General features: G+C 38.6%; 1 protein-coding gene and 1 long non-coding RNA gene across 15 annotated transcripts in view; one reads left to right on the top strand and one right to left on the bottom strand.

Annotated features, from left to right (window-relative positions):
- TEX9 (testis expressed 9) overlaps window positions 1-17,959 on the bottom strand; it is a 48,127-nt gene that overhangs the window by 6,335 nt on the left and 23,833 nt on the right. For 2 of the 14 annotated variants that reach the window (XM_086849044.1, XM_086849045.1), the window contains exons 1-8: window positions 14,449-14,708; window positions 13,428-13,491; window positions 12,207-12,277; window positions 8,438-8,486; window positions 7,403-7,488; window positions 5,720-5,898; window positions 3,793-3,875; window positions 1,328-1,501 (exon numbers count right to left, since the gene is read on the bottom strand). In XM_086849044.1, coding sequence (XP_086705170.1) covers window positions 1,328-1,501; window positions 3,793-3,875; window positions 5,720-5,898; window positions 7,403-7,488; window positions 8,438-8,486; window positions 12,207-12,277; window positions 13,428-13,491; window positions 14,449-14,708 — 966 coding nt within the window. Of the gene's footprint in view, window positions 1-1,327; window positions 1,502-3,792; window positions 3,876-5,719; window positions 5,899-7,402; window positions 7,489-8,437; window positions 8,487-9,950; window positions 10,294-12,206; window positions 12,278-13,427; window positions 13,492-14,277; window positions 14,364-14,448; window positions 14,709-14,815; window positions 15,028-15,219; window positions 15,352-17,959 lie in introns of those variants that run through there. The other 12 variants (XM_086849052.1, XM_023934068.2, XM_086849049.1 and 9 more) reach the window with 11 other exon arrangements.
- Window positions 14,374-17,460, top strand: LOC147650709 (uncharacterized). Its single transcript, XR_015275834.1, has 2 exons — window positions 14,374-15,296; window positions 17,199-17,460. It is a non-coding gene; the product is annotated as an uncharacterized LOC147650709 (long non-coding RNA).

The following is a 17,959-nucleotide window of genomic DNA, read 5'->3' as shown; positions in this document are numbered from 1 at the left end:
TAGTATTTTAAAGGATTGCTACTATTTATCATGACCATGTCTGATTGGCAACCTTGACAAATTTTAGAAAACACAACCTATGAGGAACAATTGAAGCAATTGAGGATGGTAAATCCAAAGCAAAGACCAGTGAAGGAAGTGGCCATATTCTGGATATGGTACCTGTACAGTGGAGGTGAATCAACTTTTCATCCTATTTCCTAAATATTTTCTAACTGTGACTGTGTGCAAGGAAGTAGCAGAAACTGCCATTCCAGAAGGCTGTAAGTACAGGTTAAACAAACTTATGTCCAGGATGGTATGAGTATATTTTGTCCTGCCTTGTTTTAAGAGAAGGAACTAAATTACTGTAAATCTCTAGGTCTTATTAACTGTGAGCTGATGAGTAACACAAATACTAGTACTGAATATTTTTCCTTACAGATGCACCATCAGTATAAGGGACTTTAAAACTTCCAAACATCTGCACAAAAAACCACAAAAACCATGTTAGTTTTAAAATGCCTGAACTACGAAACATTAAGATGCCCACACAAATCCATACTATGATTTAATGAAATTATGAGACTTTGATGGGCTGAGCTGTGTTTTGTTTTCTCCAAGTTTTTAACTGAAACATTCTCTTTGTTGTATTACATGTACTACCCAACACTGTTACGTGGTTTTGAAGTCAACCTCTCTAGCTCTGAGTAATTAAAGAAAAGCTCATGCTGCCCTTAAGATTAAGTTCCAAACAAAGCAAGCTGTGTACGCAGCCATCTGCTGCACCAGGCACGGGCATGGGGCAGCAGCCGCAGCCGTGCCCGCCTGGGCTCAGCCACACTGAGTGCCTGCTGCTCCAACAGTCCATCTGCAATAGACATCCTTTCCCTCACCTGCAGAAGATACTGCTAGAACCTGTAGGTGCTTCTAAAAAACATGTTCACTATGTTCTACAGCTTACAATAGAATTTACAGAATCGATTTTTTAAAAATTGTAATTAAAACCTGAGAAATGGAATTTCCTTGTATTTTTCAGGATTCTTTTTTAAATTTGACAGCAGTTTCTGAAAAGGTAGTTTTCTCTCGTATGTGTCTTGTACATAGGAATTTAATTTTAAACACCAAAATATATGATGTAGTAGAAGAAAAGCAGTTAGCAGAATATATTATTTCTTCCTTTAAAAAAAATATAAGGCCATTTAAAAATACAATTTATAAATTAACAGACATTGAAACACTAATCAGATCTTTGGACATGGCTCTATCAATCCATCAGGGAACAGAGGGTAATTTGATGTGGGTTTTTTCCCTTTTTTGAGATAAATGAGATTAATATCTGCAATACCTTTTCTAGTGCAGTGACCTCTTGTTGTAACTCTTCGGTTTTTTTGTTTGCTTCTTGTGACAACATTTTGTACTTCTCAGTCTGAGACTGCTGCAGGCTGATTGTTCGTTGCAGTCTTGTGTTTTCTTCTTCAGTATCTTTAAGCCGAGTTTCTAAATTCTGATTTTCATCATCCTGTACAGCAGCAATTAGCAAAAAAACCCCAACTAAATTAGTGCTAGGAAGCAGGAGGGTAATGCAGTAATAATGTCTTGTAAATAAAAGGCACTAAGAATATATGTGCTGTAGATTTAGAGATAGCAACAAGTGAGACTAAGAAAACAAAACACCCTCCTACCAAGATAATATTGTAAAAAACAGTAACACTTTTCTTGTTTAATTTTCTGCAGTCTTTTACTTGAAACTGTCTAGTAACAGTATAGAAACATTTTTGAGAGCTCAAAGGTTTTGAAAATAATCAAAATGTTATAGAATTATATGAGTAACAGTGGCACATAGATATTTTGTGACATTTTTGTGAGAATAGCTAAATGCATATATTAGGAAAAATTATGGGAAAAAGAAGAGAATATAATTACTAATAAACTGCTCCATTATGTTTTAGAAGATTATCTGGTTTTGACTTAAAAGCAAGCTAATGATCCAGGATACATCAAGTATTCAAATTTAAGATTCTCTTAACATGAAGTGAGTCCCATCTTAGATTCATGACCTACTGGCAATTACATCCCACATTAAGCATTATAATTCAAGGCATTTTTCTTTCATTTCTTTTCAAACATTGTAAGTGAATACTAATGTAGATTATTTCAGAGACACATTATGCCCTGCTTTTCTTTAAGAAAAAGAAACCAAGGCACATACAGAAATGGAATTTCTGTGAAAAAAAGTCTGTCAGCTGTTCTCTCAGTCCCTTGGAATACAGGCTTCCCACCTGGGAAATCTGTGTGCTTTATCCTAAGCTTCTCATGACTTCATGCACCTCAGAAACTCCCACCTCTTTAAATTTAAACAGATTTACTGCTTCCTTATAACAATTGAACTGTGAATTGGAACCAAACCCAGAATCTATCTCAAGGCTTTGCCAAAATGAAATTTTTGTGACCTTCTGAATGTAATAAAGTTATTTTCACACCAGAGAAACTAGAACCCAAAATGATACATTTACATACAAAGTGCTAAGGGAGCAGGACAAGAATAAGTACAAGGTTGTCTTCTGTCATCTGCTACAGTAACTGAATTCTGTAGTGATTTTGGCATGGAATGATGAGGTTCAATAGCTACTGACAAAATTATTTGATTTGAAAATGAAAATGTCTTTAAAATCTAATGTACCATCTTTCTTCTGATCACAGCATAGTAGTAATGAAATGCAGAAGCACCTGTGTTGATAAGATAAAGTACAGATATAAAATATCAAAACCTAATTACTTCATGTACCTATCTCAAAAAACTAATTTACTATCATCCTTCTCCTTAAAGCTAAATTAAAAGCTTGTAAGAAAATATAAAGGTGTTTTGCCATATGTTCTTAATGTCATCATCACACTTGGGCCTGGGGAATAGGTGGAAAAAAGCATTCTGAAGTTAAAGAGACCACAACTAAAAATAATCTAGTTATGTAAAATGGAAAGTTAGTTCAAAAACCTTGCTTGATTACAAATACATGAATAAGAAGTGATTTCTCTGGCAGACAGATATGAACTACTTAAGCTTTTACAGTTCAAGAGCTGTTTGAGCATCACTTTAAAATATACTGACAGACAGTGCAGATCATAAAACTCACTTGTACATCCTAACAGTGAAATATCAGTGTAGCTTCACAATGCCTTAAGTTGTCTGATCTGCCCAAGTATGTAATTCCAAATATTGCCCTCTGCAACAATTATACTCTTGAGAACAGAGAAAGCCTAATTTGTTTTGATTATAATATTCCACTTAAAATGGAAGCTCTTTCCACACTGATCCACTGATGACACTGAAGGCACCTGACTATATTTCTCATAATTTTCTATTTTTCAAGCTGTTCTATTTTTCATTCTACCCTAAACATCCATCTCATCCCAGCAGCCGGCTCTGGGCACCACTCTTATCCTCTCTGTACTCCACAAGCTGCATTTCACCACTATTGTTTCTTCCTCCTTTTTCTCAGGCTCCACTCTCCTTCCCAGCAGTGACGGTTTGAGACTTTGCAGCACCACAGTGGCCCTACAGCTGGGGCACATCTTTGTTCCCAGTGATTCTTTCCTGCCCCAAATTATTTCCCATTAAGTGCATTTTACAAGCTTTTAGCCCAAGATCACACTTATAAAGAAATTACCACCCCTGACTCTAAATTCATATGATATTTAAAAAAACCAGAACTTTAACTCTTAATACTTGAAAAGTTGAGAGAATTCAGTTTTAGGATTATTTGCCAAAGAGGAACCTATCCCATTTCTAGATTAAAAAAATTAATCTCTTACCTTTTTCCTGCATTCAAACAATACATTTGCCAGGTCTTCCTGTGTCACACGTAACTTTGCCTTAAGAAATCTGATTTGAGCTTCTGTGAACATATAAAGTTACATTTAATATACACAAGTATTCATTATTCAATGCAGAAAAGAACAAAAACTGATGCAAGAACTCACTTTCATCTTGTATTTAAAACCACATTACATTGCTTATAATTATTGAGGAGAAATAGGTAGAATCTCAGATTTCTAAAAAAGTGTTTGCAGGTTTCTCGTTCTTAGGCAAAGCTTTCATAGGATGGTCTTGGGTTATAAAGCAACCAATTAGTTAGGGACAGGTAAACAAGAGAAGGACATCTTAAGAGACTATGATACTCTACAAGAAAGAACAGATTTCTTGAATTTTTGAGCTAAGATGAAGATTAATGTGAAGTGCAACAATACATTCAGGTATTTTATTCCCACATGTAAGGGTATATTAGATAGAAACAGAACTTCATGTTCAGCCTTCTCTATGTCCATGTGCTTCTATCACTGCTGGTTACTGCAGAGTTGAATTATAACCCCCAAAACCAGACTAAAATAATATCTAAGCTACTCTGCTGGCAGAAAAATGGCTGCACTGCAGTAATCTGTGATCATGAAATAAAGACAGTGAACCCAGTTCCAGGAAGAATGCTGCAAGTAGCTCAAGGAAAGGAAAATGCTGTGCAACCTTATCATATTGGCCTAAATAGCCGGACACAGGCCTAAGGAATCCATTGAGTCCCACTGAGCCCTCTCTGTAACAAGGCCTGCTTAACACTTGTGTCTGCTTCCTTGTGAGCACCCTGTCCTTAAGAGTCTGACACTACTGGAATGCTCTGCAATAGCTTATTTACCACGTTAAGGAGGCATTCAGAGTGTTCAAAACAGCCAGTACCAAATTCAAAACGCAAAACTCAACCCAGAGGATTTTTATTTCCTCATTAAAGTTACAGAACCAATCCTCAATACTACAATACATGCCCTTGGTCCCTGATTGCAAGGCACCAATAATAACTCTTCTGAGCTGCCTGGAATTAATTTGGTATAAGTTTCCAATGCAAGCCAAAGCAATTTCTTTTTGGTTCAGCAAGAAAACTATAAAAAAGTTATCTGAGGATCTGTTATGGGAGACTTGATAACAGAAGATGTGCACAGAATTACATGAGGTTAGAAACCAAGCTATTTCTGTGTTGGCAGCCTTGTTGACATCAAGCTGTTAGATTAAAGGAGAGGGCTCAGGCACTTCCAGCTACTGCAGCGAATCTCTGACTTCATGCTCACTTTAGCATTGTAAAGAACTACACAAACTCACTTTCATCACACCAGAGCCAAAAAGACAGATGTGTGTCATGCCTTTAGCCTCACTGGCAAATGCTGCAATCTCTTCCCTGTTCTGTTTCTAGGACAGACATAAACACACCATTTGGAGTGGGAAAATATCTGGAGGATTCTAATTCAAGCACTGTAGCTGAAACATTACCTCGTTTGAGCCACTTGCTGAGATCCACAGCAGTGGTCTGAGGAAAGGCTCTTAGCTCTAAAGGCAGAGTTTGTGCAAAGACTGGAGCTCATCTTTTTGGAAACACAAGCTTAGCATCCTGTACTGCCGGTTCCCCAGTGAAATGAATCAAATGTTATGTACTTATTCAACATATGTAACCACCCAAATACCTCCCTACAAAAGTGGAAAAGAACATAAAAATTCACTTTTCCACATAATCATAGTCCTGATCTTTCTGCAGGATTTTGTTAAGAAGAAAAACCTTCCTTCCTTTTTCCTTTAAGTTAAAGGCTTTAGCATTTTCTCTGAATTTTTACAGAAACTCCTTCTTTTTTCTCTCCCCAGAAAAACCCACTTTTAACAGACATAAAGCAAAAATATAGGTACTGACCACAGAACGAAACTTACCTGCTCCCATTTCATTTCCAAACCTCGGAATAATATCATCATCTTGACAGTCTGGTAAGACTCCTTTCTTTAGTTTTTCTTCAACTTTGCTTATTGTTTTTGTTAAAGAAAAGCCTATGCAATCTTCCAGTACTGCAACACCATCAGCACTTTGTACTTCCATGTTCCTTAATTTTGAACTAAAAAAATGAAAACCCTAAATTTTAAATTTATAATACGTCATATTTTTGTAAAATACTTTTTGTATTTTCTGTTTTTAAGAGTGTACAGTTATTTACCTAATGCAATTTCATTACCTGCATTCATATGAAAGATGCATCGATGGCAATTTCTCATTTGCTTTCTGTAGTACACCTTTACCGTATTCCACATAAATAATTACAGGATTTTAAATCCATAATGTAGAAGGCAGAGAAACCACTGTCATTTTCAGCTGAGAAGATTCTGGCATGGTCTTCTCATCCAACAAATCCATAATTACATCAGAGTAAAGCAAAGAAAGAGAGGAATGTTCCATTGGCTTTGGCTACTGTCCTGGGGTGACCCTCTATCCTCTGTTATAATTTTTGCTCTTTCCACTCCCCACCACATTATCTTGTAGAATTCTGTTGCCCCTGGCTGTACTCCTACCTTACAACCATTTCTGCATTGTTATGCCCAGCCTAGGAAACTTCACTGATCCTAGAAGTTGCATATCAACATTTTCATAAAACCAAAATGCAGGATAACACACCACCTACACAGGGTATCTCCTCAGCTTTCACCAACAGAAAGGTCATCTTAGTTCTCACAGGATCTGAAGCTCCTAACTTCTTTTTCCAACATATCCTCATTCCAGCCTCCAAACTCCTCCTAGCTCCTAACTGTCTCCCACAACTTTTGGGTTGCCCCACAGGCTCTGTATCTGCACAATTCCACTTCAAACCTCATGACAAGGTGCCAGCATGACAACCTCCCCTGAACTGCCCAAGAGAGGTCTGAAGGGTCTCCAGGGATTTCCAACAGCCTCAGCCTCTGTCAGTTCCATGTCCTGCCACCTTGCAGACAATTTCCATCCTATTTTGGTATTAGGTCATAATTCATGGCAGTTTTAATTAGTGCCCTGGATCTTACATATTTTCTTGACTCTTTGTCCAGATCACCATTTCTTGGTTTTACAACCTTGAATTTGCTCTCTAGAGAGCTGAAGCTTCTCAGCTGGGAGCTCCTGGAAGTTGTGCTGTATTACTGAGCCTCTTGTCCTGTGAGCCCAAGATTCACTACAACAGAGGAGGTCCTTCAAGGCCTCTTGTTTCCCAGCACCAGTCTGGTCACAAATCAGGCCGTAGCACCCAATTGTGCTGGCCCAGGTTGCCTCAGGTGCTCTGTTTTTGCTCATTGGGCCTCGTTTCACTGAAGGAGTTTACAGAATTCAGCTGTCAGCATTGAGAAGTGATAAAGCAGAAAGCAACAGTTTCATTGCTTAATCACATATGTTCACTGCTAATTTCTGGTGCAAGTGAAGAGAGATAACCACATGGTGGAGCTGATTGAAGAGGACCAGAAGTTTGACACATTTATTTGTATATTATAAAAATATAATATGTACATTAAATATAACGGCATACATCTATAAAATAACTCGATAGACAGAAATTTCAACTAAAAGATTTCATGACAAACCAAATGAGATATTTGATATACCTTGAACTTGTTCTTTTTCCCTTACTTGCTGAGTATGGTCTGTTCTGAGCTGTGGGCACAGAAGGAAATTTCTTCTTGTTTTCTGCCTAAAAGTTTTTTCAGAAATTAGTGGGGTATTATTATTATTGAAATACTTTTTTCTATTTTTTTCATATTTTTTTTTCTTCATGTATCTGTACTTAAGGATAGTTTTCAAAGTATGCTTTTCAGACCTTCAAAATGACATCTCAGTTTTATTTGCACTCATCTTTAGTTTACAACTTTTATGTCTCTGCACTCTAATTGTAATACACCCAATAGTCATTGGCTCGTGGGAGTTTTTCCATACATACTCATAATAAATCTATGCACACGCAAGGCTCTGATCTTTTATCAAGGTATTAATTATTGGACTGTCATCATACCTTCAAAAATATGGTATTTTATGCACTATTTTAATCTTATAAAGTCCCTGCTGAAGGAAGATTTAACAATATTTGTTACTTTCACCCAAATAGTCTTTAAAAATTAGAGGGTTTTCTACTGTATTCTGATAAATAACTGCAGATGGTATTTTAGCAGCTTCAGCTCACCTCATAAGAGTATCAATATAGTTGTATTTAGAGATTGCAATTGTTCCTAATCTCATTTTTCCATTGTATTTTCTAAATAAATTCAGTTACTCTGACTACTTGTTTATTATCTAGAAGACACTGGTACTGCCTTTAGTACTATTCAACTGAGGGAGGGAAGAAAGCAAGAAATTAATTATATTCTAATATTTTTCACTTAGACGTCTCCATTTGATGTTCAAAACACTGAACATTTCTCCCAATGCTGAAGAGAAAATAAATTAAAAATTAAACATTATGTAAGTCCACCTGACCACCAGTGGCACTGAAAATCCCTGGTAACACTGTCCCTGTAGCACTGCTTTGGACATCACTTCCCTTTGGCTTTGCACCCATGTAAGTCCCCAGTGTAGCCTCAAAACCATGAGTCATTGTATTTTTCAAGCTATGCTAGAAAAGAGTTTAATCAGGATAGTTTTGGTACCTTTGCAAGCGAGTATGTAAGAGATGGAACTTCAGGAGAGAGTGGATCTCTGCATTAAAAAAAAAAGATAAAAATTCACTGACCTATAGTAATGTAAACAGTTTGCAGTTAAAATACAACCCCCCTGTCAGAATCAGGAGAATAACATTTTATATGTCTATAATAAACAATATAGCTACGGTGGGAACATATACTGAGTAGTTCAAGCATAAATTCAGTCTCATTCACAGTCTGTCCAGTCTACCTCAACTGCAGCCCAAACCACCTGCTGAGCCTAAGGTATCCAACACAACAGCACTCATGTACCAGAATCCTGATCTTGTCTCTTGGCATTCAGGCTGCTGGCTTGTTAGATCAATGATTCCCTGTACCAGGGAGTACTCAGCAAGGAAGCAGAGTTGCAGCTTCCCCAGGACAATCCAGAACCAAAGACTGCCAGCAGCTCACTGAGTAACACCTCAGTGACATAAAACCCCTGACCATACAAAGTGAAGATATTACCAGTGTCCTCTACATCCTGTGAGGAGGTAGCTCCACCTGTCCTAGCAGGATCAGACTGACTCTAGGCAGATCAATTGACAGGGACTGTCAGAGGAATATGAGGTGGAGCAATTTATAAATTAAGCCTCATAGAATTTTCTCTGAATTAAGTACTACAAATATGGTATTCATTTTACAGATGGGGAATAAAACCAAGTATACAAAACCAGAAAAAAACCCCAGCTTTCTTATCTGTTTATTTGGCTAAAAACTGTGCTTCTCAGTATCTGATTTTCAAGTTAAATGATTATTTTTCAAGTCTATTGAAATTAAGCAGAAAGTTTTAGCATGCTGTGTACTATTCAGGTAAAATTCCTTGTCATATAGCTATACAAATACTTTTTTACTTTCAAAATGAGTTAGGTGAAGGTATATTATTGCAATGAAAGGCTATTTTTTAGCTACCCTTTATAAATTCTTTATGTCAATTAAAATGCTGATTATAAAAGATTGTGAATAAAATTTAAATTTCTGGCTCATCAAGTCACCTAATTTTTTTGCCAGGCTGATTTGAGCAAATGTTTAAATCTTGCCTTTAAAAATTTCACAGACATTCATCAACAAGAATTATCTGCACAAAGCTCTGAATTTTATTAATAAAAAAAAAACAAACAAAAAAAACCCCAAAAAACCTGGAGAAATCATCTGTGTGTGGCTGGCAACAGACTTCAAGAATAGGATGATTAGTTTTTGTCTATTTACCCTATTTTCTGCAAGCTTTCTCCCTATTGGCTAGCTCTAGGAGCATGCAGAAGGTGAGGATTTGCTGCCACAGAAATAACAGCTATATGTTATTCTGAAAAATATGACAATACAACACGCTCTATACTCAAAAAAACAAGTCTGTTCTTTTCCTAAATACAGTAATTTGCTCCTACTGTATCTGTTGTCTCAGGGTCGCCTTAAAAAAAAAACAAAACAGAAAAAACCCAAACACGAAAAAAGCAAAACCAAAAACCCAACCTCATGGTACCTCTCAAATTCTCCAATTTATTTAACCCTAATGGCTCTTTCCTGCCGCACATCCACGGCACCCCATTTTGAAAGCCCTCTCCCCAGCTGTGCGGCCGGTGAAAGGACCGGGAAAGGCCGCGGAGGGAGGGAGGCACACGGACACGCAGCTCGGGGAAAGCCCACCGAGGGAGGGAGGCACACGGACACGCAGGCCGGTGCCGGGAATGCCCCCGGGGCCGCTCCGGGGAGCAGGGTGCCCTCTGCCCGCCGCAGGCGCGGCCGCTGCCGCTGCACTCGGGCCGGGGCTGCCCATGCGCGGCCCTGCCCAGCGCCGCCGGCCGGGCCATGGCTGGAGAGGCAAAGTGTAAACAAAAGCTCAGCGCACTGCGCTCTCACCGGAGCTGCTTTGCTTGCCAAGGGTTTCAAATCTCCCCGCAGACAGTACGCTGCAAGAACTCCAGAAGAACTTAATTTAAAATATACGCTGACTTGGAGAATGACTTAAATATTTGTTGTCTTTTTTCTACTTTGCTTACTCATTTGTTTTTTCCTTTCAACCTGTCATTTTTTTCCCCTCCCCCGATACAGCCTCTTTCTTTGCTTCAGTTCCTCCCTTCTTTCCAGTTGCTTTAGTGTTCATTCTCCTTAAAGCAATCAATAGAAATTTCAACGAGATAGTTCAAAAATACCTCAAGTGCTTTCTTTAGATTTAAGCCCTATCTGCTTGCACAATTTTGGAAAAAAAAAAAAAAAAAGAATTTTTAATTAAATATTAAATACTTGGAACTAATCTAACTGAATGGCCTCAATGTTCACTCATGGATAATCAGTGTGCCTAATTCCTAGTGCACATTTCTAATTTTTTTCACTACAGCATGGGATTTCCAATGTTCTCTTATGTAAATATTTACCAGGACACTATGTTTACCAGACTGTGGTTGTTTTAAGGTGTTTTAATTTATGTTGGTAAGTGGAAGGTCAGCTGATACTCTGACATGCTAATTGCCCTTTTGCTTCTTTTTTTTAAATTCTTCCAACATTTCAATTTATTTCTAATGTGTAATCAAAGCTAATATTTCCCTTTGTGGGGCTGAATCTTCCAATCACATTACTTAATAAAGCAGCTCTAAAACTCAACTCCAGTTTTAAGTTCTTAAAAATTCTCTGTCTAATGTTCAAAATCCATCTAACAGAACATAAAACTAAAGTGAGATCCAGAATTTGCTTAAAAAGTATGATTATACTGACTGATACACACATTAAGTTTCTTGCCCTTCACTCCCTCACCTATGGCTTTAAAATAGGTCAGGAATAATTTTAATTGTAGTAGCAAACTTTTGCTGGTAGTCAGGCTTCTATTATAGAAGCTGACTTGCTGTCACATCTTTTTGTGTACTGAAAACCCCTTTTACTTTCAGAAAAACTCCACGTCTTTGCTTCTATTCTACACAAATATAACTATTTGATTATCTTTATCAGACCTTCATACATACTATCTGAAAAGTTTCCCTACTGCAGCTTAACATTTGAAGCATTTTGTTGTCTGTTCCTGTATCTTTCTTATCCAGATTAATGGCATCATAAATTTAGGAACCTACAGATCAGATCCTTTATAAACTGTGTATTAGTCTACCTTAAATTCAGCCATTTCCCACACTACCAATATATAAACCCTTGAACATCTAAGGAAATTATAATGCACCTGAATGACTAAGGGAACACAGCCATGTCCCCACTCATGAGCTGAGGGGTTTGGGCACTCGGCCTGTGATCATCCAGGCCAAAGACATGTGGGCCCCAGCACTGTAATGGTATCCACATTCCAGAGGGTGGCAGCTCAATGTTTGCCTGTCTTAGGGTTTTGTGTTTGTTTTCATCAGGCATTTCCTGTCCCAGGAACGTTTAGGCCAAGTTAAATGTGAACCAGTATCTATTCCTTCATTTTGTCAGCTCAACTGTTAAAAACCATCCACTGCCCAGTGCCTACTGTTAGGTACTGCAAAGAAACCTGTGACCTTACCTTGCTCTTTTACAAAGGTCAGCACTTCTTAATATCTTAGATAGAACATTTCAGCAAAATTACACCTTCCTTGAAGTAACAACACTTGCTTAAGGTCCCTTTTTTTTTTTTAAATAATAGTAAAAAAATTAAGACTCCACCAATGGAGTATATGCAGCAATGACAGATAAAACAGGAGCATGATTGGGACACAAGGTATGCAGGATCAGTGTGAGGTTCCCCACCAATTACACACAGCAGTTGTAAAGCACATACCTCTGTCTGTCATCTTCAGGTGACTTACTCTGTACTGAAATTGGCTGAGATAGTATCTTCTGTTGGCCTTTCTTCATTAAAAAAAAAAAAAAGAAAAAAACATAGTTGATTTTGGGAGAATATAATCCATTAAAGATTAATTACCTATTTGTAAATCAGAAATCACAGTAACTACAGTCTACTATGGAAAAGAATGGAAACTATAGTCTGCTGTGGAACAGAACTTCTAAACACAAGGAAAGATGTCTAAAAATGAAAATGCCGTTGCTGTTTTGTTGTTAAATGTATATCTATGCAATCTGGCAGTGCCATGTGGTATATTAAGTACCCTAAGAATATTTCATCTTCTGCTATATTTAGAAAAGAAAAAAACAGTGGTTTTGTTGTTGCTGTTTTCTAAAGGAAAGAGACTAGATGCTATTTTGGCCGTTTCATCTGCTCCTGTTCAAATGCCAAGCATTTAGCCTCAGCTTGTCACTGCTCAAGAGAAGAATATGTTTTCACAGCCCATAAAATTGAAGTTTCAACAGAAGGAAAAGTGCATACAAGTACAGCTTTCCAGAATACTTAGTAATTTGCTTTCTAAGCCTTGTTTATTTGAATGAGTGTACTTACAACAAATATATCTAATATGTAGAACACCTTCTCCAGTCTGTTTTGGGTATAAACCACACCTGCCCCATTCATTTGTCCAACTTTCATAAAAAGTCTTGACTCTATCTGGTACACAGCCACACCAATGTTAAATGATAATACTGATAATAAACAGAAACGTTTTCTGTTTTGAGAGTTTCCTTCTTACTAAGTTCATGTTTTCTATTTATGTTGATTATTCTTTGTATCTTTTTCAGCTTGAATAATGTAGATCCTATTTCACTATGAGGTTACTATAACAGTATCTGGTTTTCAAATACTGATTTTTAGTATTTACAGCATAAAACCACCTACAGATACTTTTCTTAAAAAACTAAACAAGTTTTTAATGTGGTTTTGTGTATGTATCTGTAGAAATGCTGTACGCAGGTATGTGAATACCTGCCTGATGAAATTACATAGGAACTCTTTTTGAATACAAGTGTTTTTAATACAAGTTTACAACTTTGAAAAAAAAAATAAAGCTTACCTTGCATCTAAAAGCAACATGCTTTTAGTAGTCAGGGTCTAAATTTCTTTTGAAGCTCTGTGTGCATGTGAATCCAGACTAAAGTACGTAACACTCACCATTAGTTCTTCAGCCTGACGCACCAGTTTTTCTGTTTTGGCTTCTAATTCTGCATTCAGTCGCCTGAAAGAGTAAGCATTTCTTTGTCAATGAGTTTTTGAAAGACTTAAAAGGAATAAGTGTGAGTGTGACAGTATTTTTGCCTGAACTAAGAGAAATTTTAATGATTCCTACAAAGGAATGCTGAAATACACTTCAAGGTATTAAAAAAGTTAAGTTTCAACAATTTCCTGTGTTGCAGCCAAATCAATAGTAATAAAACATGTATACCCATTAAACAGCAACAGTGAGAGATGCAGGATGCCTTTGGTTTTGGACATGCCGTTTTATGTCTTTATTACCTAAAGGTTTTCCTTGTTTAACACAGTCCTTCCTTTCAGTATACCCAGCAGCAAGGGTTGGGGAAGGACTATGCACAACTATATTGCTTATGATGTATTTAAAGATGTGTTGCTATACGGCTGTACAGGTTAGGGTAGTGAGGTGTTACTGCATGTTCACATACAGTCCCTGGTGCTGTGACTGACGTGGCTCTCTGTGCACCCTCACCATCCACAGGGGCTGGGCACTAACACAGGGCGTCCATTTAAAACCTTTACAGCTTTCAAACTGTTTTTAACAGGCTTAAACTTTTATACAGTCATAATTTAGTTCTAAGGTCAATGTTCGACGTGCAGAAGAACCTCATGTCCGGGCCTAGAGCCTGCCTGAGGGGGTGGTGTCCAGCGGCGCTGGGCGCTGACCCGCTGCCCCGGCTAGTGCCATCCACCCTCTGCGGGGCCGGAGCCGCGGCACCCGGGTACAGGGGACCTGCTGTGCCCCGGTCCCAGCGGGGCAGGGCCTCCTTACTTGTACTGTTCTTCCTTGGCCAGCCATGCTCCGCTCAGCGCGCCGGGCCCCGCGAGCGCCTGCGGGCTGCCGGCCGCTCTCCGCACCTGCGGGGAGGATGCCATAGTGAGCGGACGGGCCCGCTGGGCCCCGCTGCCCCGACTCCGAGCCCAGCCCGAGCCGCCGCCTTACCCCGGGCAGGTCCCCGCCCCGCCGGGCCGCACCGACCGCCGACATTTTGTCCGCGCCGAGGGCGCTGTGGCGTCGCCTTCGCCCGGGCAACCGGCGGCCGCCCGCCCTCGCTCCTTCCCGCCCTCCTTCCCTCTCCCCTCCCCTCCGTCCGTGTGAGGGCCGCAGCGGGGGGACAGGGCCCTGTGCCGGGACCGCCTGGCACCCGGCCTGGCGCTGGGCTGCCTCGGGTTCGGAGCAGGTGAAAAGGGCTGAGGGGCCATTACAATTAGTGTAATAAATTGTTATTACAGCCCTTCTGGCCTTGGTACACGTTATCCTGTCAGCGTTCCCTCATTTCAGTGCATTAAACTCAGGTTTACGGCATGACCTGTGCCACCCTCTGTACGGCTTTTTGGTGCTGTCGTCCCTCTGCATTTCCTGTACACACAGGATTCCAGGAGCCTGTTGCCACTCTCGTCTGTCCCAAAGTCTGGGAGACACAGAGCGGGTCAGGTTGGAAACACAGCGGGCTCATCTGGTCCACCCTGCCAGCTCAATCCCGGTCATCCCTGAGCACATGGCACAGGATTGCATCCAGATGGTTCTGGAATATCTCCAGCGAGGGGGACTCCATGCCCTCTCTGGGCAGCCTGTTCCAGTGCTCGCTCACTGCACAGTAAAGAAGCTCTTCCTCAGTTCAGCTGGAACTTTCTGTGCCTCAGTTTCTGCCCGATGCCTCGTGTCCCACTGCTCAGCAGCACCAGGCAGGTTGTGGATTACTTTCCCACTCACCCACTCATTCACCCCCATGTCCTTTCCCAGCAGATTGTGCCCCTGCCTGTGACAGCAGCCCAGCTGTTCTGCGCCAGGTACCTACAGAGCAAGAATAATGTGGTTCTATGCTGAGTTACGTGGGCTGTATATGATTTTAATTAAGAGATTTGCACCAGGGAAATCAGAAGGGCTCAGCTGGCTGGAAGTAGGAGGTCTGTGCTGAAGGATTTCTGCAGAAGTAGTACTTATGAGACAGAAGAAATGCTTGAAGATTTTGAGCATTGAGACAGGCATTGCAATGGGATAGATAAGGTGAAATGAAAGGAGAAATGTGATTAGTGGAAGGCAGAAAATAGAAAGATCAATATTGAAAATGAAAGTGCTTAGCACTAATGTTGAATCAAAAGTATTGACACACAGAGGGAAAAGAGTGAGCCTATGAAAAATGTTACGGGGATTTTGAAAAAAAATACGTCAAGAAGTCAGTCCATTACCATAATTTTTGTGTTTTTACTAATAAGAATAGCAAGGGGTTAATAGTGGCATTAAAAAAAAAAAAAAAAAAAGAAAAACAAAAAAGACACACCCACACCAGAATTTAACTCCATCATTTGTGCTTTTGGTTTGGAAAAACAAAACGGGTGAGGTCAATACTAGAGATCTAACCTCCACAGGATAAAACCAGATTTTGTTAAGAAATAAATTGTAGATTCTATGAGACATTAACACATCATAACCAAAGTCATGTTTTAGAAATATCTCTAGTGACATCCTGGGGGATTTTAAGAGAAACAGGGGAACTAGAGAAGGAAATGAAGGTTGGCAGGATGAAAGCTAAGAGGGGAAATATGTTTTTCCAAACAGAAACTTTTTTTCCCCAAAAGTACTATTTTTTTTTGCAGAATTAAAATATCGTCTTATTAATATTTTTACTGGTTTTAAAGTTCTTGTACAAAATTGCTATAAGAGCATAACACCTTAAAATGTCAAAAGTATTAGCTAGAAGATCTCTTCTAGTTAGATACTGAAGAAAAAAAAATCACTGGTTGAGATTAGAGAGATTAGAGCAACTGGTTTTCTAGCCAGCTGTTAGCTAAGACTTAATAAACAAAAGAGGGGTAATTTATTAGATCATAAATTATTAAATATGTTAACAAACACAGAAACACAAGGTTCTTTTTGTTTACAAGCCCCTGGGATTAATAACATACGTACATATTAGGATTGCAAATTTGCACAATATTTCTAAAATCCACAGCATGATTTATTTAATATTATTTATTTTTTAAAATATTATATCAATTTGATTTAGAATTCAACTACCTATATTTGAAATAATATGAAAAGATCAGTATATTTGGATAAGAATTTCTTAGTGAACTTTAAAGTATTTCTCCAGAGATGTCAAAAACAAAATTAGAAAAAAAATAAGAGATTTTCTTACATTCTTGATCCCTTACTCCATTATGGTTTTATCACTTCAAAGTTGACCTGATGTGACCTTAACAGTTGTGGTTAATTCTCTAATACATAGTTTGTAACTGGGTAGAGAATAGGCTTATATGAGAGACCCCAACCAATAGCAAGATACATAAGGAGATAGGAAAAAATATCTCAGTATTTATCTGGGGGAGGGGCAAAGCATTCGTATATGATACAAGATTTAGTCAACAACATTTTCCATTTAATCATTTTTTAAGTGTTGACTCAAACATCGTGACTATAAAATGAAAATGTTTTTGTGATTTTGAGGTGAAGTGTGCAGCAGGTTAGAGACAGGTTTTAACCAGAGCAGTATTTGTGGTCATAATGAGCTGTACTTGGGACCTCTTTCTAGGGACCTCTGTGATTAGAGTACTACATCAGCATTCTATATTTTTCCAGTGTTTCAGTATTTGTTTTCTGAAGATTATAAGATCGCAGAATTAAATTACCCCAACAGAAATGTTAAATTCAAAATGAAGTTGTTCACTGTGTTGCCTTTGGTTTTCTTCCAGCAAAGGAGGAGGTAGGTCAGAGAACAGAAGAGCTCCGTCAGGACAGCTGTAAGGAGTGGTTTGGGACACACAGAAGGGTGTGTGTAGATGCTGGGATGTTAGAATAGTTTACTGCAGAAGACTGCTGAGGATCAATATGCAGTGTTTACTTTTGATTAACCAAAGCACATGCACTATTTAATTGTTACCCATAGCCCTCTTCCTTCTACAGGCACAAATTTTTGAGCTCTTTTTCGTCCTTCAATAAAAATATAAAGCATGAGATTTTTACATGAGTCTATTATCTTCATGCTTTTTGACACCATTTTTGTTTGTAGTATCTTCTTATTTGCTTAAAGATTCATTATATAGGATTTTCCTCTCTTTTCAAAAGAGTTGTGATGTTTAGTAGAGACCTAGAAAATTATCAATGGGAAGGGACAGGATTTCACTGTATATTACATTACTTGTCAGAAACACAGCAACAGAAGTGGTTTGGCAGAGTTTTCTTCCATAAAAATCATTGCAAATGTATCAGGCCAAAGAGATAACTGATACTCTGGCCTCAAGCTTTTTGTTCTTGTGGGGTTTTTTACTGTACGGCTCATTGTAAACAAATAAATAGCTCATATAGATGCCACAAATGCTTACTATTTTTAGACCAAGGATCATGTTAAGTGCTATATATTGTCTTTGGTATGTGGTAGAGCTAAATTTGATTAACCTGCTCTTACTACAGGCCTCTCTCATTTATATATCTGTTGATTCCACCTCTAGCAGAA

This window comes from Cyanistes caeruleus, chromosome 13 (assembly GCF_971803275.1).
Source record: "Cyanistes caeruleus chromosome 13, bCyaCae1.hap1.1, whole genome shotgun sequence".
Classification (NCBI taxonomy): Eukaryota; Metazoa; Chordata; class Aves; order Passeriformes; family Paridae; genus Cyanistes; species Cyanistes caeruleus.
Note: the sequence above shows the minus strand (reverse complement) of the source record. Positions and strands in the feature narration are given on the sequence as shown.